Genomic DNA, 23,450 nt, shown 5'->3' on the forward strand with positions numbered 1-23,450 from the left:
GCCTAGAACCGCACGGCCACACCGGCCGGCAGTTGGTAGCAACATCAGAGACAAAGGAAAACTTTTCTCATTTGTGTCTATGTATACAAAGGTTTTTTTTTCTTTTGTGTACATGTATGGCAAAGTTCCTTTCGAATTATATAAGGATCAGTGGCCTCCTTCTACAATTAATATTAAAAATTGGTACTTCAATTTTCGTGTCCACGTATTAATATTATGATAGATATAAACGCTCGTTTGTTCAAAATCCTAAATTTTTGGAATTTCTTTTCCGACTGGTTTTTTTTTTGACAAAACGTTGGATTCGAATACGACGGTATTTTTATGTAACTACGGGAGCGCTATGTGTAACGGATATAATGCTTTAAAATTTTAACTACATATTGTCTACCAGTGTTTCAAGTCGCTTCACATTGCATATTCATTTATCATACCATGAAGACCCCATGATGACAGCATAGCTCTGTCGAAACCAGTCATCCAAAACAAGATGCTTTTTTTAGCAATCTTGGCTTTTGAAGTTTTCTTCAGTTATCAAACAACGCAGATCAAAAAAATGGTTCAAATGGCTCTGAGCACTATGGGACATAACATCTGTGGTCATCAGTCCCCTAGAACTTAGCACTACTTAAACTTAACTAAACTAAGGACATCACACACATCCATGCCCGAGGCAGGATTCGAACCTGCGACCCTAGCGGTCACGCGGTTCCAGACTGAAGCGCCTAGAACCGCACTGTCACACCGGCCGGCCCATCGCAGATCACTCCCAGACTGAAAATGTCAGGAATCTATAGCCACCTATTCTGCTTCAGAGAGCGAGCAACCATCTCATCTCCACTTTTTTGATGAGTCGTAGACAGCCAACGCCGTGTTACCTGCTCGTGGCATAAACTTCCTTGAAACGCTTTCTGTAGATGCCCACAACAGTAGTACGCGAACAGTCGACCAGATTCACGGTTTTCGAGACACTCGTTCCTGGGGGCCGAGACATCACAACCTGCCCTTTGTCAGAGACGTTTATGTCAGTGGTGTTGCCCTTTTGCGCCCTGTATCGTCCCATTCACCATTCGTCTTTGCTACTGTTACGTACGTCTTTTACCGCGTCACGTGACCGCAAAGCTGCCCGGTGGCATTCGGTTTCACAATGGGCAGTAGTCATAACGTTTTGCCTGATCAATATAGTTGGTATTGCTACTTACAAACTAAAAAGTGCGCGTAGCTCTTACACGGGTTGTCCTCGGTAGCGATGAAATTGGATCCGAATGACTGTCAGCTTTGCCGCGACTCAGCCGCTCCCCCAGTACCCAAGGCACGGACGAGTTCGCAGATGTCTCCAGCTTGCACCACGTTCCACGCATTTCCGACGGCTGCGCTGTGTCTCGGAGCTAAACACGATGGCGGAAACGAGGTTTACGCTGGACCGCAACCCTGCCGAAAACAGACACCGCTGACGTCAGGCCGTGTGGAAGAAGTGGAAGGACGAAACCACCGAGGTATTTGCGATCCGTTCCGGGATGCATGACTGCGAAGGTTTTCAGTGTAGAAGCGGTAATTTCCAAGAATGTTTGCCTATCGAAGCCGCGGGCTCCAAACTATAGATATAGAACGTGAGGTTCTAAATCGATCAAGGGACTGTGGTGGCGGGCGTTATGATAAATTATTTGTGAATCGCTAGGGAAACCTGCACGGTTTATGTCGGTAGTGAGTTGGGGTGTCTGTGGTAGTAGCCGTTTCTTCGGCCGATTGGCTCACTTGGAAGAATCTGATTCCATGTTTATGTAACGTAGAAGATTGTTTGAATTTTTTTCGGGAAGCTTGACTGGATTAGAGACTACACCCTGCAAGCAACAGTATCGGAAACTAACTTAGCTACCAATACCGTGTGTGATTTTGCAGAGAAGTGTTTTGTATAATAGTGACGAACGACAGTGTACCGATCAGTGGACCAAATAAAGTTGTCCTACATCTACATCTACATCCATACTCAGCAAGCCACCTGACGGTGTGTGGCGGAGGGTAGCTTGAGTACCTCTATCGGTTCTCCCTTCTATTCCAGGCTCGTATTGTTCGTAGAAAGAAAGATCGTCGGCATGCCTCTGTGTGGTCTCTTCGCGAGATATACGTAGGAGGGAGCAATATATTGATTGACTCCTCGGTGAAGGTATGTTCTCGAAACTTCAACAAATGCCCGTACCGAGCTACTGAGCGTCTCTCTTGCTGAGTCTTTCACTGGAGTTTATCTATCATCTCCGTAACGCTTTCCTGTAGCGAAGCGCGCTCCTCTCCGTTGGGTCTTCTATATCTCTTCTACCAAATCTATCTGGTACGGATCCCACACCGGTTAGCAGTATTCAAGCAGTAGCGAACAAGTGTACTGTAACCTACTTCCTTTGTTTTTGGACTGCATTTCCTTAGGATTCTTCCAATGAATCTCAGTCTAGCATCTACTTTACCGACGATTAATTTTATATGGTCATTCCATTTTAAATCACTCCTAATGCCCACTCCCGGATAATTTATGAAATTGACTGCTTCCAGTTGCTGACCTGCTATATTGTAGCTAAATGATAAATGATCCTTCTTTCTGTGTATTCGCAGCACGTTACACTTGTGTGCATTGAGATTCAATTTCCATTCCCTGCACCATGCGTCATTTCGTTGCAGATCCTCCTGCATTTCAGTACAATTTTCCATTATAACAACCTCTCGATATACTACAGCATCACCCGCAAAAAGCCTCAGTGAATTTCCGATGTTATCCACAAGGTCATTTATATATATTGCGAATTATATATATATATATATATATATATATATATATATATATATATATATATATATATATAATATATTATATATATTATACATATATAATATATTATATATATTGCGAATTTTGGGAACTGTTTACAGCTTCGTTACTGTGTCATTAGACGTTTGATTCTCTTTCTGTATTAGTCTTTTGTTATATTCACATTTGTTGTTTATTAATACTGTTAATAATAGTAGTTACTTCCCTTGTAGAGTAAGTTTGTGATGATTGTAGTCAGGTTTTTAACATCTTCTTATTGTAGTAGCGGAACTTAGAAAAAGTAAAATTTTACCATGAGTGAGAAGTGTGGGCTTTGCCGTAGGTTCGTGAGTAGTGGATTGCGGTGTGAGACTTGTTCGAAGTATTTTCACTGGGGGGAATGCAGTGGGGAAGCCAGTGGGCATTCTGGTGAGATCCTCTCCTGGAACTGCAGGTTATGTAGCAAGAGTAAGTTAATAGAGGAGCAGGAGCGTAAGATCTGTGCCCTTCAGGTGCAGTTGAAAAACGCACAGGAGGAGCTAGACAGGATGAGGAGGGAGAAGGGGGTTGGGGAATGGGAGCTGGCTGTTGGCAAGAGATCTGCTAGGAGAAGAAGATTTTCAGATAGTTTTACTATTGGTGTTTACAATAGATATGACCAACTGTCAGAGTCTAGTGGAGAGGAATCTCTAGTAGCTGTAGATGTAGGAAGTATGCAGCAGACCTCAGTAGTTACTGTGCCTAGAACAGTTGCAAAGTCTAAGAGGAAGAAGAAGGTTCTGCTGTTACGTAGTTCTCATGGCAGAGGTGTAGGCCAGCAGTTGCAGGAAGTGCTGGGGAGTGAGTACCAGGTCACCAGCATTGTGAAGCCTAATGCAGGGTTGGCTCAGGTGACTGTTAACATAGGGGGGTTATGTAGGGATTTTACTAAAGAGGATCAGGTAGTTATTGTGGGTGGGGCTGGTAATAGTATTGATAGGGATGGGGAGTATAACATAGATGGTGACCTGGAAAAGATAGCCACTCAGACTGGCAACACGAATCTGCATTTCGTGGAACTGTTTCAGCGTCACGATCGGCCTCATCTTAATACAGCCGTCAGGCGTAATAACATGAGACTTGGGGGTGCGCTGATGACAGAAAGCATGGGTCACATTTCAGTGGTGTCGGTGGAGTCTATCAGTAGGACGGGTTTCACTAGACACGGCCTGCACCTCAACAGGTATGGGAAGGGGAGGTTGGCAAAGCTTATAGGTGACAGCATAGGTGGGGTTGGTGGGATCACTCATGGAAAAATTCCTGCAGTAGTGGGTGTTAGAGCTGCACCTTTTTTAGATTGAAGTCAGCTGATAGGTATTCCTGCTTAAGGGAAGTCTCTCTAACAAGGGAATCACTTTTGACAGAGCTTAGGTATCCGAGTAATGAGGGAATTAGTATATTTCATCAAAATATACAAGGTATTAGAGATAAAGTTAGTGAACTGCTTATAGATGTTGACTCTGAAATTATTGGTATATCTGAACACTTCTTAAATAAGGAGATAATTCAGAGGCTTCCTTTACCAGGATACAGGTTGGCTGGCTGCTTTTCGAGGAGCTCTTTGCGGTGTGGGGGAGTAGCCATGTATGTGAAAAACGGCATCGCATTTGAGTCAATTGATGTTTCAAAGTACTGCATTGAAAAGGTGTTTGAATGTTGTACAGGTGTGGTTAAATTTAACGGAGCTAAACTTGTAACTGTTGTTATTTATAGATCCCCAGACTCCGATTTCAAAACATTTTTGCTAAAGCTAGAGGAGGTTCTTGGTTTACTTTATAGGAAATACAAAAAGTTAGTTATATGTGGTGACTTCAATATTAATTGTATAAGTGATTGTGCAAGGAAGAGGATGCTGGTAGACCTCTTTAATTCATATAATCTTATGCAAACCGTATTCTTTCCAACGAGAGTGCAAGGGAACAGTAGAACAACCTTAGACAACATTTTTGTTCATTCCTCATTACTAGAAGGGCATTCTGTTAGAAAAAAGGTGAATGGCCTTTCAGATCATGATGCGCAAATTTTAACTTTAAAAGATTTTTATGCTGCATCACGTGTTAAATATAGTCATCAGCTGTTCAGGAAAGCTGATCCAGTTGCTGTAGAGACCTTTGTAAACCTTATAAAAGAACAAGAGTGGCAAAATGTTTATAGCGCTGATACAGTAGACAATAAATATAATGCTTTTCTCAAGACTTTTCTCATGCTCTTTGAAAGTTGCTTTCCGTTAGAACGTTTAAAACAGGGTACTAGCACAAACAAAGTGGCAATTATATCAAAACGTTAGAAACAGTCAAAATCTAAATGCAGCAGCCCATTACAAACAGTATTGTAAGGTGCTTAAAAATGTTATTAGGAAGGCAAAAAGTATGTGGTATGCAGATAGAATAGCTAAGTCTCAGGATAAAATTAAAACCATATGGTCAGTCGTAAAGGAAGTTGCTGGTCTGCAGAGACTGGTCGAGGATATAGAATCAGTGCGTAGTGGGAATGTCCGTGTTACTGATAAGTCGCATATATGTACAGTATTTAATAATCACTTTCTGAATATAGCAGGTGAAATAAATAGAAGCCTAGTCCCAACAGGGAATCATATAGCGCTCTTAGAAAAAAGTGTTCCGAGACTGTTACCTGAAATGCTCCTCCATGATACTGACAAGAGGGAGATTGAGTTAATAATTAAATCACTAAAGACCAAGAACTCTCATGGATATGACGGGGTATCTAGCAGAATACTGAAGTATTGTTCTATGTATGTCAGCCCAGTTCTCAGCCATATCTGTAACTTTTCCTTTAGGAGTGGTCGGTTTCCTGACCGATTAAAGTACTCGGTAGTGAAGCCACTTTATAAAAAGGGAGACATTGATAATGTTGACAATTTTAGACCTATTTCTATGCCATCGGTGTTTGCTTAAGTTATCGAGAAGGTTGTATATACAAGGTTACTGGAGCATTTAAATTCACATAATTTGCTGTCAATTGTTCAGTTTGATTTTAGAAATGGTTTAACAACTGAAAATGCTATATTCTCTTTTCTCTGTGAGGTATTGGACGGATTAAATAAAAGGTTGCGAACGCTAGGTGTTTTCTTTGATTTAACGAAGGCTTTTGACTGTGTTGACCACAAAATATTACTGCAGAAGTTGGACCATTATGGAGTAAGGGGAGTAGCTTACAATTGGTTCGCCTCTTACTTTAAGAACAGAAAGCAGAGGGTAATTCTCCGCAATATTGAGAGTGGTAGTGATGTTCAGTCCCAATGGGGCACTGTTAAGTGGGGCGTTCCCCAAGGGTCGGTGCTGGGGCCACTGCTGTTTCTTATTTATATAAATGATATGCCTTCTAGTATTACAGGTGATTCAAAAATATTTCTGTTTGCTGATGACACCAGCTTGATAGTGAAGGATCTTGTGTGTAATATTGAAACAGTAACAAATAATGTAGTTCATGAAATAAGTTCGTAGCTTGTGGAAAATAATTTGATGCTAAATCACAGTAAGACTCAGTTTTTACAGTTTCTAACTCACAATTCAACAAGAACCGATATTTTGATGAGACAGAATGGGCATATTATAAGCGAGACGGAACAGTTCAAATTCCTAGGCATTCGGATAGATAGTAAGCTGTTGTGGAAAGCCCATGTCCAGGATCTTGTTCAGAAGCTAAATGCTGCTTTATTTACCATTAGAACAGTATCTGAAATAAGTGACACTTCAACACGAAAAGTAGTCTACTTCGCATATTTTCATACGCTTATGTCGTATGGTATTATTTTTTGGGGTAATTCTTCTGATTCAAAAAGGGTAGTTTTGACTCAAAAACGGGCTGTTCGAGCTATATGTGGTGTAAGTTCGAGAACCTCTTGACGACCCCTATTCAAAAATCTGGGAATTCTGACATTGCCCTCACAGTATATATTTTCTTTAATGTCGTTTGTTGTTAGCAATATTAGCCTATTCCCAAGAGTTAGCAGCTTTCACTCAGTTAATACTAGGCAGAAATCAAATCTGCATGTAGAATGCACTTCCTTGACTCTTGTGCAGAAAGGAGTACAGTATTCTGCTGCATCCATTTTCAATAAGCTACCACAAGAACTCAAAAATCTTAGCAGTAGCCCAAACTCTTTTAAGTCTAAACTGAAGAGTTTCCTCATGGCTCACTCCTTCTATTCTGTCGAGGAGCTCCTGGAAGAGCTAAAAATTAAGCAAATTCCAGTGTTACATTGCTGATTTTCTTCAATTAAACTTACGACTTGTCACCTGAATATGTTTTTTTTTTTTTATATTTCATTTTATCTGTTTCTAATATCGTATTATAATTTCATGTATTGACTCGTTCCATGACCATGGAGACTTCTCCTTAATTTGGTCCCATGGAACAATAAATAAATAAATAAATAAATAAATAGCAACGAACTTAGACACTCCTGAAATCACTCTTACTTCGGAAGACTTCTCTCCATTGAGTTTGACATGCCGCGTCCTTTTATCTAGGGACTGTTCAACCCAGTCACACAATTGGTCTGATAGTCCATATCCTCTTACTTTGTTCATTAAACGACTGTGGGGAACTGTATCAAACACCTTGCCGAAGTCAAGAAACACGGCATCTACCTGGAAACCCGTGTCTATGGCCCTCTGAGTATCGTGGACGAATAGCGCGAGCTGGTTTTAACATGATCGTCTTTTCAGAAACCCATGCTGATTCCTACAGAGTAGATTTCTAGTCTCCAGAAAAGTCATTATACTCGAACATAATACGGACGAGTCGCACATATCAAGAAGGAAAAACCAGAGAGGACGACCTTTAAGGAATGAAATCGACCATTTCTTGGGATTCGGTGGTATAGAACGAGAGTGCCAGAAGTACTCTGTGGTTAAAAAAAAAAAAAAATTGCTCTGAGCACTATAGGGCTTAACTTCTGAGGTCATCAGTCCCCTAGAACTTAGAACTACTTAATCCTAACTAACCTAAGGACATCACACACATCCACGCCCGAGGCAGGATTCAAACCTGCGACCGTAGCGGTCGCGCGGTTCCAGACTGTAGCGCCTAGAACCGCTCGGCCACCCTGGTCGGCACTCTGTGGTAAGAAAGTTCTCCAGAGACAAGGTGACTTTAGCCATTTTGTTAAAAGTACTTTATACTATCCAGTAGCAAAGTGATTACTGACAGCTTTCAGTCCTACAAGATACTGAAAGCATAAGGATTCAACCACAAGTTCTTGAACCGTTATGTAGAGTTCGCGTTCCGATGACAGCAGTGTGCTCACGCAGAACATCGAGCGGCTGAGGAAATCAGCGAAATCTTCCATCAAAAGAGAAGAGCGTCGAGGAGAAAGGGACGAACTCTACTTGTTCCAGTATCTGTATTTCCATAACAAGCGGTTGCAAGGAAAAGTTGGCGCATGTGACACTCTAGCCATATTTTTGCGTGAAGTTGGCAGAGTCTACCCAAGTTAGGGCAAAAAGAGAATGCTTCCCGTAGCATACGCATCAAATGGACTTTCTCATGACGAAAACGTCGACGACGAGTGAAGTCATTTCCTTCTTAATTACAAGTATTTTAGTCAACGCTCTTCTTTTGTCGTTGCTGTAGTGACCTCTGTAAACACTGCTCATAAAGCGCGCCACTACAGTCGCGGAATCTATATAGAATCGCAGTTTCTATATCTATCGTTTGGAGCCCGCGGCTTCGATAGACAAACATTATTGGAAATTACATTAGAAACGGTTGATGATGCTTCCACATTCTGTCGGCGATAATAACTATACGGTGGGAGATCCAACATGTGTATCTGGTATCAGATAGTCAAAATAAAATCAGGGATGGTCCCTATTGCCAGAAAGGCAAAGGCCTAACGTCCCTGTAAGAAAACTCATTGGAAACAATTAACGCACGTTTGTCTTTTCTTTTGCAACGTGTTATTCACAGTTCTTTGAATGTTGTCAGTTGGGAATACTGAAGAGCGATCTGTTTTAAGCCCTTCAACAGTCAAGATCGCATAAAATACTTCTTTATTTAAGACAACCGGCTTCAACAGACTTTGCTGTCACATTCAGATCCGTAATAAATGCATATACATGGAATGTGTCTCATAAGTTAAGAGGTAACGTTTGACACAAAAGTGTTAGTTCGGTATTATAAAAGCCGGAAGTGGGTCTGTACATTTACATAACTTAAAAATCTTTATGTTGTAAAACGTGTTCATATTACACCGAACCTCACGTACAAGATATGAAGTGGATAAAAATCAGCGCATTATAAAAGATTTGTCATCAGTAAAATATTTAAAAACGTATAGCAGCTTTTGGAAAAGGCCATGACCACATATGTGTTGCTCACAGATTCATGTTACATCACACAAACACGGTACACCTGCAGCTGTGTGGTTGTGCAACTGTCCAGATTGCGGCAGATAAGCGCCACAGTAACAACGAAGTAAACTATTGCAGAGTAAGTAGCTTAATTTTCCTATTATGCATAAGAATCTGTAAAGGGAATTGTGAGAATTAAATATTTATTTCTGTTGCCAGTAAATCACAGTTTTGTAATATTTACTGTTCTTAAAGGCCACTCACTAAGGTAGTTAATTTTAAATATTGTAAGGGGACATCCTCCTCTAGCATTACTTTTCCTCAACAGTAGTTGTCGATACCAGTATTATTTTTCGAATTTTCGACAGATCAGCTGCTTTCCTGAAAACTTTCATATAATTTTATACACAGAATGCTATATTTCAAATTAAAATTTATGAAAATGAATTACTTTATAAAATGTTTTATTCTTGATGTTATAATCGATAAGTAATAGTTCTGAATGTACGGTTAAAATTACATTTTTTAGAAACATTTTAATTTACAAACTATTGGTACACTTAAAATTTATATTATTGATTACGCAATGCTGTACTGGTTACTGTGTTTACTTCCGGATTCATTTATGGAATAATGATCGAAAGTAATAATGCAACAGAAACCAGCAGAAATTCATTTGTTAAGAAAAATTGTAAACCCTTTCTGATATGGTTGTTACCGCAGAATGAAGTGTAGTAAGTATGCCTCTGATGTGATCAAACGTATTTTTGTATTTTGTGTGAAAATGTAATTTCGGCTTTGTTAATGTGAAAAAATCAGAAGAGTGTATGATGCACTAAAATTTGAGAAAATATATCAACATAAAAACAAAATTCTGCAACAACAAACTTAAAATTTATGTAGATCAATGCAACCGTGAGGACCTAAAATGCGACATTTTCAGGTTCAAGAATCAGACCCCTACACAAGAAGAACTGGAACCAACTCAACAGGAAAAACTAAGTGAACTAGAAAGTTTGTTGTAATCTTCGCTCCTCTCAAATCTTCATAAAAGAGTAATAAGGACAATAGATGGAATTAGGAAGGAGCAAGAGATTACAATATTTACGATCTGTCACATGGTTCCGATGTAAGACCCATCTAGTGGCTGCAACACACTATACAAATGTTGTCTTTGCAGTAACACCTGTCTGTTGTACCTTATAAGCTGTTTAAAGTGGATTCGCACTATCTAGAATATGTCCAACACATGCAAACAGACAGTCCGCAGCCCGTGGTCGTGCGGTAGCGTTCTCGCTTCCCACGCCCGGGTTCCCGGGTTCGATTCCCGGCGGGGTCAGGGATTTTCTCTGCCTCGTGATGACTGTGTGTTGTGTGATGTCCTTAGGTTAGTTAGGTTTAAGTAGTTCTAAGTTCTAGGCGACTGATGACCATAGATGTTAAGTCCCATAGTGCTCAGAGCCATTTGAACCATTTTTTTTTTTTTTTTTTTTTTTTTTTTTTTTTTTTTTTTTTGCAAACAGACATGCTATTGGCTACTGTGTTTGTGTGATGTAACAAGTATCTGTGAACAATATCTTTATAGACATGGCCATTTGCAAAAGGTGCTTTATGTCTTTAAATACTTTAGTGATGACAAACCTTTTATAATGTCCTGATTTTTATCCACTTGACATCTTCTGCTTGATGTTCAGCGTAAAACGAACATGTTCAGCGTAAAACGAACACTTATTACAACAAAATGATTTTTGATGTGTGTTAATGTGCAGGTCCGCTTCTTGTTTTTATAATACCAAACTAAAACTGTTATATCAAATGTTACATGATAACTTATGAGACATATTCCACGTATATGCACTTTCTTACAGACCTGAAGGTAACAGAAAAGTCTGTTGAAACCGGTTGCCTTAAATAAAGAAATATTTTATGCGATCTTGGCTGTTGAATGAATTTTAATAATTTATAGTTCAGTTTAATGGGTGGGCATCCACAGCCAAATTTTTGCAAGTTGAATGAAAACCTCTACGACTATTGTAAATCCTTTACTAAAGGCACGTTCCGTCTCGTAATTTTAAATCACATTATCACGTGAAAATATGAATAAAAAAGAGGAAAAAAACAGTAAACGATTTTATGCCAAGACCATATGACAGTGACAAAAAATTTACAGAGGACCACATACTTGCATGAAGTGGTCAGGCCACTTTTACAATCCGATTGCAACCCTGTCTTCAAACTCTTTAGGAAATTTCACGAAAAGCTATAGTCATGGTTTGCGAAACGCAGCATGAAACTAGAACCTATGAAGAAAAGTTATCAGAGAAAAGCGGAAGCGTGAGCAATCAGTTTAAGGAAATAGTTGGGTATTGGACGTACAAAAATAAAACGTACTAAAAAGAAGTTCAAGGAGACAGAAGTACCACTTAATATTGGGCTTCGCGGTCTTTACACTACTGTGCTAATGTGAGAAAAATGTTTGAAGATGTTAAATTGGTAGTTGGGCTTTCCACATATTTAATGAAAATTCCTTGCATTGTCCCAATACTAAGGTGGTCAATCGCACTTTGTCACTTTCACGTAGTTTACTGTATTTTCGTCTTGCTGTAGTACTGTTTCCGGTATGTTGCTTCGTACATCTTAAGGGGTTTAATGAAATTGTTGAAAACGTATTTTGTAATGCCTCCGTGTATGTTTTTCATCTGGAAAAGACAGCATGAATCACGTTTCAAGTTCCATCTGCTTTGATGATAAATATCGTTCATCTATAAACACAATTTTTTTCTTTTGTTTACATCCATGTGTTATTAATGTAATCCCCCAAACGTCTATTTTCGGAAATTGCTGTTGAAAGTAAAATCAGAATGCGATCACGCCAATCCGTTTCTCTGTATATGATGTGTATATGATATAAATAAGACTGAAATTTCTCTCTATTTCAAAAGGTGAACTACTTTTATAAAATTTAGAATTTCAACGCATCTCATGTTCTTTTGGTAAGGAGTTAAGATTGACATAATGCGAGACTTCCAGCAGCACTGCAGCCACCCTCATATACACCTCTAAAACTCTGTTATGCATCACAGGATAACTTCATTAGTCTGCTAAGATATTTCGCTCCTGATGTGTCACTTTCTAGTACCACTCAGTAGGAACAGCCCCTACCCCTCCACTCTTTCTCACGCCCTCAACTACTCTCCCTCACACTCTTACCCACTCTGCCTCACACTGTCACCCACTCTCCCTCACACTCTCAGCCACTCTTTCTCAAATTCTCATCCACTCTCTCTCATGCTCTCATGCACTCTCTCTCTCTCACTCTCCCTCACACTCTCACCCACTCTTCCTCACACCCTCACCTACTCTCCCTCACACTCTCACTCATTCTCCCTCACACTCTCACCTACTCTTTCTCAAACTCTCACCCACTCTCTCTCATGCTCTCACGCACTCTCTCTCTCTCTCACACACACACACACACACTTCACACACATGCGTTTATCTCCCCCTGTACTCACGTGGGCAGTGCGGCAGCTGTGAGCTGACAGTGGTCTGCGGAGGACACGGCAGGTGTTGCTCAGATGGCGCTGGGGCTTCAGGCCAGCAGGTCCACCCATCCCATGACATCGGACACTGATCTGTAAACCACACAGTGAAACGTACTACATTCCAGTCGGTAAATACCTTACACACAAACATCCATAATGTAATCACATTCAACTGAGATAAATATAACTACCTCCTAGTGTAGGGTACCCCTTTCACTTTAATATCAACATTTCATCACGGTACGGACTCACATGATATGTGGAACATCCCCCATGACTAAGAAAAACTTGTTAGCGCTGGATCTAAGGCTAGCACATCTAGCTCGATGCCGTTTCAAATGTGCCCTTCGCAACTAATGCCACCTAATGATGCCACGTTGCCTCTCCCCGCCCCAAAGGTCACTTATGAATAATGTGTAGTGTTCAAGGTATTACGTCACATTCTAGTTCGGGAGCTAGCACATTAACAACCACAGAATTGAACAAATCGATCAGCGGATTAATGAACTTAGAGAAAAAAGAATGAGTTTTCCTTACCTGGCACCTAATGATGCCACGTTGCCTCTCCCCGCCCCAAAGGTCACTTATGAATAATGTGTAGTGTTCAAGGTATTACGTCACATTCTAGTTCGGGAGCTAGCACATTAACAACCACAGAATTGAACAAATCGATCAGCGGATTAATGAACTTAGAGAAAAAAGAATGAGTTTTCCTTACCTGGCAAACGCAAAGGCTTAGAAACTCAATGAGTATCTCGCGAAAGATCCAGAGTTCAACATTCACGGAGACTTAGCACCGACCGTTCTTTTGGCTCATTACCCGTGACTGGAACAGGAGAAGGGGAAGTATCAGTTGTATACAAAGTACCCAACGGGCTTGCAGAGTAGAATTCTTCTTCTCCAAGCGTCTGACCCGGCGAGATGTCGCCACTGGTCGTTGCTCTGGACTCGAATTCGGGAGGACGGCGGTTCAAATCCGCGTCCGACTATCCATATTTAGGTTTTCCGTGACTTCCCAAAATCGCTCCAGGCAAATGCCCGAATAGTTCCTTTGAAAGGGCACGGCCAATTTCCTTCACCATCTTTGCAACAATCCGAGGTTGTGCTCTGACTATAATGACTTCGATGCCGCAGGAACATTAAACTCTAATCTTCCTTCCTTCCAGGCCTCTGCTAGTCTGCTTCCTATTGTTCCCTAGATTCGTCCATCATGAGATATTTTACTCTAAAATAACCAGTTTTCACTGTTTTTTAAAACTTTGCGCCACATTAATTTCTGCTACACTCGTGTATTTCATAATATCTCAATAAATTTCTCTCATTCATTTCGACTTGGCCTCTTTGCATTTCCTGTTAAATTTATTCATAAATTATGTATACCGCTGGGTTAGTTGTTGCTGTACATGAAATGCATTCGCAGTTGCAAATACGAACAACTATCAGCTGTATAAGGGAATGATGATAGTGAAAATTTGTGCCAGGACAGCACTCGAAGCCGGATTTCCCGTTCTACGCGATCCATCGCCTTACCGCTTCGGCCATCCGTGCACTACTCACAGCCAGAAACAAACTTCTACATGTCGCCGTCGCTGGGTCCCAACTTGTACTCGTACACATTATGTATGTCTCGTACATGGCGGACATTTTAACTGAAAGTACCAGCCCGGTATCGGCGGATGAATACGGTACTATTATTATAAAGAAGGACGGCACAAATTTCAGCCATCGTCATTTCATTATACAGCCGATTGTAAAGCTTGTATTTTTAACAACACAGGCACTGCAATATTCTTCATCCATCCATAAGGTCGAATATTTCCTCAGCCATTCATAGCTCCTTGGCCTCTTCTCTCACCATACCTACAGCGTCCATAACTGCCTTAATTAGTTACTTGAATGTTATATTTCGCCCCTCATGTACTAAACTATTCTTCACACTTTCGCTTTGGTCCCTCCATACCGCATCGGAATGATGCTGTTGTCAGAGTATAACACGGTCGCTGGGTACCATCACCACGTCCTGATGCGTTGGTGGTGAAAATTATATTGTAGTGCTAACATTATTCTCCCAGTAATTCCCCCTTCCCTCCACAGTCCCACTCCAGATTCTTCAAAGGAACCAGGTATAAAATAGTTCCAAATATGTGATTACGTTACATATGAGTTAATGTGTTAAATATTTGACTTTAAAACGTTTATGTTAGGACTCCAAAAATGGATGGGTGAGGAACATTCAGTGAGAAGTCAAATGGCTCTAAGCACTATGGGACTTAACATCTGAGGTCATCAGTTCCCTAGACTTAGAACTACTTAAACCCAAGCTAAGGACATCACACACATCCATGGCCGAGGTAGGATTCGAGCCTGCAACCGTAGCAGCAGCGCAGTTCTGGACTGAAGCGCCTAGAACCTTCAGTAAGGAATAAACTGTACTCCTTTCATTACTTTGTGCGACTGAACGCAAGGAGATGTTTCGAAAAAGTTTTAAATTGCGTTGTATATGTGCAGACTGAAGCGAAGAATGAAAATTTGGACCAAGACGGGATTCTAATCCAGGACTCCTGCTCATTGAGCAGATGTGCTAACCACCACATCACCCCGGCACAGTGGCTTTGCACAACGGAATGGACTACCCTATCACGCCTTCCTCTCCAGCCCACATTCATTTTCACGCCTCAACCCGCTTGGTTTTCCCCCTAAACGCGAACAGCATTTCAGGGCTCTCCGCCGGTATTGGAATGGCACCTCAGCATTGAACGAAACGAGGGATCCTGTCTGAAACCAAGGCATAGGTGCTTTAATCAAATAAAACTCTTTTGCAGGTGTGACTTTTCAGGTTTTGCCTACGGATCTGTTGCAAATACTCTTCTCGGGTTTGCCGCCGGATAATACCGTGCAAGTCGCACAATATTTCGTAACTACATGTGTTAGACGTCTTCAGGAGGCGGTAGTTGCTGTGGTCGCTACAACAAGACGGTACTGTTAGCCATCAAGGCGTCGAACCGCTGTATCGACGAAATACTGTGGGATTTGCACAACAGGATCCGACGGCAAACCCAGGAAGAGTATTTGCACCTTTTCAAGTGTCAGACATCATTTTTCAGAAGTGACAATGTCTGTGGAATCATGTAGTTTTATTTGTTTACATGTTAAGTTTGTTTTTAGTCGCCTAAGTACTCAGAGACGCAAATACTGTAGTAATATACTGTGGGTAATTTGCGCTCCTCAGTTACGCTGCTTCTAGATATATAGAGTTACCGAAGAAGGTGATGCACTGGTTAGCACACTCGACTCGCATTCGGGAGGACAACGGTTCAAACCCGCGTCCGGCCATCCTGATCTAGGTTCTCCGTAACTCCCCTAAATCGCTGTAGGCAAATGCCGGGATGGTTCCTCTGAAAGGCAACGCCCGACTTCCTATCCCATCTTTCTGTAATCCGATGGGGCCGATGACCTCGCTGTCTGGTCCCTTCAAAGCAATGAACCAACCATATACAGTTTGTAACTTTAATATTTGAATTATTGTGTCAAACCTTTAATGTGAGGTTGGTTGGTTGATTTTGGGAGAGGGGACCAAACAGCGAGCTCATCGCTCCCATTTAACATGAGTTATACTTATTAATGAGTAGATACGCAAGCTTTTTAAATTTTTAAATTCGGTCCATAATTACGCCGAATATTGTCAGTCAAATTATTGCAGACTCTGGAAGCCTTTAGATAGGCAACCCGTAATTGGTATTGGGTGACTGGGTGACAGTTTAGTATCCTCCAGATGCAAAATCAATGTTCTGACTGACGGACTTACCATCACCCAACCAAAACTGCTAAGAATAGAATCTTGAAATCTGAAGAGGTTCTTGTTCTTATACTGTGGGCATCGTTTAAGAACCAATATTTCGAAATTCTACCTCTATGGCAGTGGTTCCCAAGCTTTCTTAGGTCATTACCCCCGAATGGAATGAGACATTAGCTCTAACCCCCCGCCTTCCCCCTCTCCCACCGTCTGTTGCCCCCCCCTCTCCTTCCTCACATTATTAACAACTAAATTGTAGAATGAACGACTTTTATTGGAACACTTTTATTTTTAAAATGGTAAAAGATGCATGATATTTAGTTTGTGTGTCTGTGTGTATGTGTGTGTGTGTGTGTGAGAGAGAGAGAGAGAGTTGTGCGTGCGTGTGTTTGGGTGTGTGTGTGGGTGTGTGTGTGTGTGTGTGTGTGTGTGTGCGTGTGTGTTAGAATGACTGATGAAGGAATTCGTGGTGCATCGCAAGTGCTACTCATTACTTCTAATCAGATAAGAAAGCTAACTATCCACAGTGAGGGCACACACTTGTTACAAAACATGATTCTCCTGCATTACTCCTCTACACTGCGGGACTCGCTTGACCTGCACACTGCAACACCATTTAAAATCAACCAAGTGAGAAAGTGTACACTATACTTACTGTTGGTAAATCACTTGATTGCTGCACTCCTTACTTCTGAACTGGCAGGAATTGGAAAACTTCAGGCTGTTAATGCTTTGTGTCTGACCACAGCCACTAACAGTAATAATAATAATAATAATAATAATAATACTGGTACAGCACTATAGCGCCCGTTATGTAGTTACTGCTATGTCGTGCTGCCAATTAATTTATTTATCTGTTTCGAAGAGAGTAATGAAGCAATTTCTGGACTACTGCAGGTACTATCTACAACATGACACATTTAGCATTTGTCCCGTATATGTCTCACTTTTATCAGCAGGATATACAGGACAAAGCACAACATATGTGTGTAATGGGCGGACTATGTGGGAAACCTGTAAGCTGCATGCCGGCCGGAGTGGCCGTGCGGTTCTAGGCGCTACAGTCTGGAGCCGAACGGCCGCTACGGTCGCAGGTTCGAGTTCTGCCTCGGGCATGGATGTGTGTGATGTCCTTAGGTTAGTTAGGTTTAATTAGTTCTAAGTTCTAGGCGACTGATGACCTCAGAAGTTAAGTCGCATAGTGCTCAGAGCCATTTTGTAAGCTGCATCGCATTAATATTACTAAGTTGAGAAAAAGTAATTATTGATATCTTATATAATCGATATTAGAGACTTACTAAAGTTTGATAATAGTAATGATCTTTTGAAAATAATTTAGATTCGTGGCTGAAGCAGAATCGAATCGTTCAGTTTTTACCCCTCAGAAAATTTCACTTTAGCCTTCAGGGGGTAGTTACCTCAGGTTGGGAACCACTGCTCTAAGGGGATAAACATTTTTTTTTAAATATGTCGCTATTAAGGCAGTTTTGCTGCAAGAACTACGAAAATTGATATTTGGTATCTCCGTCAGAAACGAAGAAATACAAGTTACAGTATTTTTACAAACTCATCCCCTCAACGGGTGAAATAAAGGGCGACTTTTTAAAAATAAATCATTAGTAAACTACTAGCAGCATTTTTGAAGCTTCAGCAATCAAAACTAGTATTTGACTTCTTGATTAGAAATTTAAAAAATACGTGTTTTACTGTTTTTGGAAATTAAACCTCTGAGGCAGTGAAGCGGGGGATGAAAAGGTTTAGGAAAATATTTCATTGTGGAAGTGGAATGGCTTCTTGGTCAAAAGTATATCTGGAAAAAAACATGCCCTGAATTAGCTTGAAAAGTTTAGAAGGTGCTGCAATAGATCAAAGAAAGCTACATAACAGTCATAACGACAAACCGGCTTTGTCTAAACTACATAAAATGAAAATATTGTCTAAAACACTAACTTTTCATTAGGCATAATATATTTCCCCCCTCCCCCCTCCCCCCCCATTAACCCCGGACCTTGCCGTGGGTGGGCAGGCTTCCGTGCCTCAGCGATACAAATGGCCATACCGTAGGTGCAACCACAACGGAGGGGTATCTGTTGAGAGGCCGGATAAACGTGTGGTTCCTGAAGAGGGGCAGCAGCCTTTTCAGTAGTTGCAGGGGCAACAGTCTTGATGATTGACTGATCTGGCCTTGTAACACTAACCAAAACGGCCTTGCTGTGCTGGTACTGCGAACGGCTGAAAGCAAGGGAAAACTACAGCCGTAATTTTTCCCAAGGGCATGCAGCTTTACTGTATGGTTAAATGATGATGGCGTCCTCTTGGGTAAAATATTCCGGAGGTAAAATAGTCCCCCATTCGGATCTCCGGGCGGGGACTACTCAGGAGGGCGTCGTTATCAGGAGAAAGAAAACTGGCGTTCTACCGATCGGAGCGCGGAATGTCAGAGCCCTTAATCGGGCAGGTAGGTTAGAAAATTTAAAAAGGGAAATGGATAGGTTAAAGTTAGATATAGTGGGAATTAGTGGAGTTCTGTGGCAGGAGGAACAATACTTTTGGTCAGGTGAATACAGGGTTATAAATACAAAATCAAATAGGGGTAATGCAGGAGTTGGTTTAATAATGAATAAAAAAATAGGAATGCGGGTAAGCTACTACAAACAGCATAGTGAACGTATTATTGTAGCCACGATAGACACGAAGCCCACGCCTACTACAGTAGTACAAGTTTAGATGCCAACTAGCTCTGCAGATGATGAAGAAATTGATGATATGTATGATGAGATAAAAGAAATTATTCAGGTAGTGAAGGGAGACGAAAATTTAATAGTCATGGGTGACTGGAATTCGGTAGTAGGAAAAGGGAGAGCAGGAAACATAGTAGGTGAATATGGATTGGGGGTAAGAAATGAAAGAGGAAGCCGTCTGGTAGAATTTTGTGCAGAGCATAAATTAATCATAGCTAACAGTTGGTTCAAGAATCATGAAAGAAGGTTGTATACATGGAAGAACCCTGGAGATACTAAAATGTATCAGATAGATTATATAAGGGTAAGACAGAGATTTAGGAACCAGGTTTTAAATTATAAGACATTTCCAGGGGCAGATGTGGACTCTGACCACAATCTATTGGTTATGAACTGTAGATTAAAACTGAAGAAACTGCAAAAAGGAGGGAATTTAAGGAGGTGGGACCTTGATAAACTGAAAAACCAGAGGTTATACAGAGTTTCAGGGAGAGCGTAAGGGAACAATTGACAGGAATGGGGGAAAGAAATACAGTAGAAGAAGCATGGGTAGCTCTGAGGGATGAAGTAGTGAAGGCAGCAGACGATAAAGTAGGTAAAAAGATGAGGGCTGGTAGAAATCCTTTGGTAACAGAAGAAATATTAAATTTAATTCATGAAAGGTGAAAATATAAAAATGCAGTAAATGAAGCAGGCAAAAAGGAATACAAACGTCTCAAAAATGACATCGACACGAAGTACAAAATAGCTAAGGAGGGATGGCTAGAGGACAAATGTAAGGATGTAGAGGCTTATCTCACTAGGGGTAAGATAAATACTGCCTACAGGAAAATTAAAGAGACCTTTGGAGAAAAGAGAACCACTTGTATGAACATCAAGAGCTCGGATGGAAACTCATTTCTAAGCAAAGAAGTGAAAGCAGAAAGGTGGAAGGAGTATATAGAGGGCCTATACAATGGCGATGTACTTGAGGACAATATTATAGAAATGGAAGAGGATCTAGATAAAGATGAAATGGGAGATGTGATATTGCGTGAAGAGTTTGACAGGGCACTGAAAGACCTGAGTCGAAACTAGGCCCCGGGAGTAGACAACATTCCATTAGAACTACTGACGGCCTTGGGAGAGCCAGTGATGACAAAACTCTACCATCTGGTGAGCAATATGTATGAGACAGGCGAAATACCCTCAGACTTCAAGAAGAATATAATAATTCCAATCCCAAAGAAAGCAGGTGTTGACAGATGTGAAAATTACCGAACTATCAGTTTAATAAGTCACTGCTGCAAAATACTAACGCAAATTCTTTATAGACGAATGGAAAAACTGGTAGTAGTCGACCTCGGGGATGATCAGTTTGGATTCCGTAGAAATATTGGAACACGTGAGGAAATACTGACATTTTGGAAGCTAGAGTAAGGAAAGGCAAACCTACCTTTCTAGCATTTGTAGACTTAGAGAAAGTTTTTGACATTGTTGACTGGAATACTCTCTTTCAAATTCTGAAGGTGGCAGGGGTAAAACACAGGGAGCGAAAGGCTATTTACTATTTGTACAGAAACCAGATGGCAGTTATGAGGGTCGAGGGGCATGAAAGGGAAGCAGTGGTTGGGAAGGGAGTGAGACAGGGTTGTAGCCTCTCCCCGATGTTATTCAATCTGTATATTGAGCAAGCAGTAAAGGAAACAAAAGACAGATTTTGGAGTAGGTATTAAAATCCATGGAGAAGAAATAAAAACTTTGAGGTTCGCCGATGACACTGTAATTCTGTCAGAGACAGCAAAGGACTTGGAAGAGCAGTTGAAAGGAATGGACAGTGTTTTGAAAGGAGGGTATAAGATGAACATCAACAAAAGCAAAATGAGGATAATGGAATGTAGCCGAATTAAGTCGGGTGATGCTGCGGGCATTAGATAAGGAAATGAGACACTTAAACTAGTAAAGGAGTTTTGCTATTTGGGGAGAAAAATAACTGATGATGGTCGAAGTAGAGAGGATATAAAATGTAGACTGGTAATGGCAAGGAAAGCACTTCTGAAGAAGAGGAATTTGTTAACATCGAATATAGATTTAAGTGTCAGGAAGTCGTTTCTGGAAGTATTTGTATGGAGTGTAGCCATGTATGGAAGTCAAACATGGACGATAAATAGATTGGACAGGAAGAGAATAGAAGCTTTCGAAATGTGGTGCTACAGAAGAATGCTGAAGATTAGATGGGTAGCTCACGTAACTAATGAGGAGGTATTGAATAGAATAGGGGAGAAGAGGAGTTTGTGGCACAACTTGACAAGAAGAAGGGACCGGTTGGTAGGGCATGTTCTGAGGCATCAAGGGATCACCAATTTAGTATTGGAGGGCAGCGTGGAGGATAAGAATCGTATAGGGAGACCAAGAGATGAATACATTAAGCAGATTCAGAAGGATGTAGGTTGCAGAAAGTACTGGGAGATGAAGAAGCTTGCACAGGATAGAGTAGCATGGAGAGCTGCATCAAACCAGTCTCAGGACGGCACAAGACCACAACAACAACAATATACGTTTATAAAATTATTTTCTGTTGTAATTACTACGGAAACACGATTACTGATGACAAACTGTATATCGCGTTTAAATGTGATTTCATGTACAGGGATATCGATTTGAGATGAGGGAATTCAGTCTCCGGCGTAAGACTAGCTCTGATACCCATACCACCACTTATCTAGTGTGTCCTTTTTTATAATTCGCCATATGAAATTAAATTAAGCCGGTGGGAACACTCCAGTTATGCAAAGACTCGCAGCCGTGTAAAGGGTCACTGACTCTTTTTATAGTGAGTAGATTTACCATTGAGCAATATGCATGACAACATACAAATTCGATTAAAGAAAAAACAAAAGAAAGTCGGTGCGGACGTTGCAGGCAACGCTGGAGAAGCAGCGGGTTGGGTAAGCTACAGTGGTAGTAATATACTGTGTTTAGACGCGGGTTGGGTAAGCTACAGTAGTAGTAATAGACGCGCGCCCCACCTGGCGATGGCTGGCCGGAGGAGTTGGCCATGAGGGCGCAGCAGCGGTCGGCCTCGTCGCAGCAGGAGAGCCACCTGCTGGCCAGCTGCTCCTCCCTGAAGCTGTCCCACACCAGCCGCCGCAGCTGGTCGCGGCTCTCCACCACCTCCTGCAACACAGAAACGTCGCGCACACCGCTTTCAGTTTTCACACTTTGTTCCACGTCTATGTATACACCAATTCGCCAAAACATTATGACCACTTCCTCCCGCGACGTTGCAAGCCACCTGGTGGTGTTGCGGGCACATGACGCAGTAACAAAAGGACATAAATGGAGCAGACGTGGACAGGTATGGGCTGCAAAGTGGGAAATCCGTTGAGATAATCGACTTTGACAAAGTGCAGATTATTATTTTCCCTTCGATGTTTGTCTGTTTGACATATGACTTACTAATCTAAGACAAATTATGTCAGGTGTTTGTACAATTTCACTGGTTAATTTCGATATTGTTCATCTTCAGGAATATGGGATGCTTTTAACTAATATGTTGTACTCTGTAAGTATACAAATGGAACTTTGCACTCTTATACTTTTTGAGTCTATTATTGCATAATTTTTTAATGTTGCTATTGATAGATATCCTGGATGATAGTTAATGACCGAAACCGCTAGATGACTAACGGGACAAATAAGCAGCTGATGGTTAAGATGCATTATATAAAGCGCATCCAACGCTCATAGTAAGCGTCAGTGAGTAGTACGTGTGACGATCAGTTCTATTAGCGACATTGTTGAATTATAATTCGCGTAACTGCTTACTGCTTCTTCCGTCATACTGGCAATCACAGAAGTTCCACCTACCTCAGTACGGCGTCTGGTCACTAACCCGCTTCTCTGCAATGTAGATACCGATCTGTCGATGTTAAAAACAGCGTTTAAGAAAATCATCATCAATACTTACGTTAGCACAGTCCGCATTAACTCTCTTGCTAAATGTTATGTAAATATAACAATTTACAGATGGAGGACGATTGTTTCATCTCTTAGAAAAATGTCAAAATTCGGCAGGTAGTTCTTTATTTGCTTTAGATGACAAATCAAATAGGTTCCATCAGTCCGCATTTAAAACTAACAGCTAATATTACTGTCCTCATCTCACAGCTCATACTATCTAGTACACACGCAAGACAGCCAGAAATGTGCCAAAGTTCAACCCGAAATGTTACGCGATTT

General features: G+C 41.1%; 1 protein-coding gene across 1 annotated transcript in view; it reads right to left on the reverse strand.

Annotated features, from left to right (window-relative positions):
• The window catches only part of LOC126176324 (calcitonin gene-related peptide type 1 receptor-like), a 170,806-nt gene extending 147,755 nt beyond the window's left edge, over window positions 1-23,051 (reverse strand). Inside the window, exons 1-2 of the mRNA XM_049923474.1 lie at window positions 23,037-23,051; window positions 22,238-22,385 (exon numbers count right to left, since the gene is read on the reverse strand). Coding sequence (XP_049779431.1) covers window positions 22,238-22,385; window positions 23,037-23,051 — 163 coding nt within the window. The remainder of the gene's footprint in view (window positions 1-22,237; window positions 22,386-23,036) is intronic.
• Between the last annotated feature and the right edge of the window lie 399 nt (window positions 23,052-23,450).

Source organism: Schistocerca cancellata, chromosome 3, assembly GCF_023864275.1.
Source record: "Schistocerca cancellata isolate TAMUIC-IGC-003103 chromosome 3, iqSchCanc2.1, whole genome shotgun sequence".
In the NCBI taxonomy this organism is placed as follows: domain Eukaryota; kingdom Metazoa; phylum Arthropoda; class Insecta; order Orthoptera; family Acrididae; genus Schistocerca; species Schistocerca cancellata.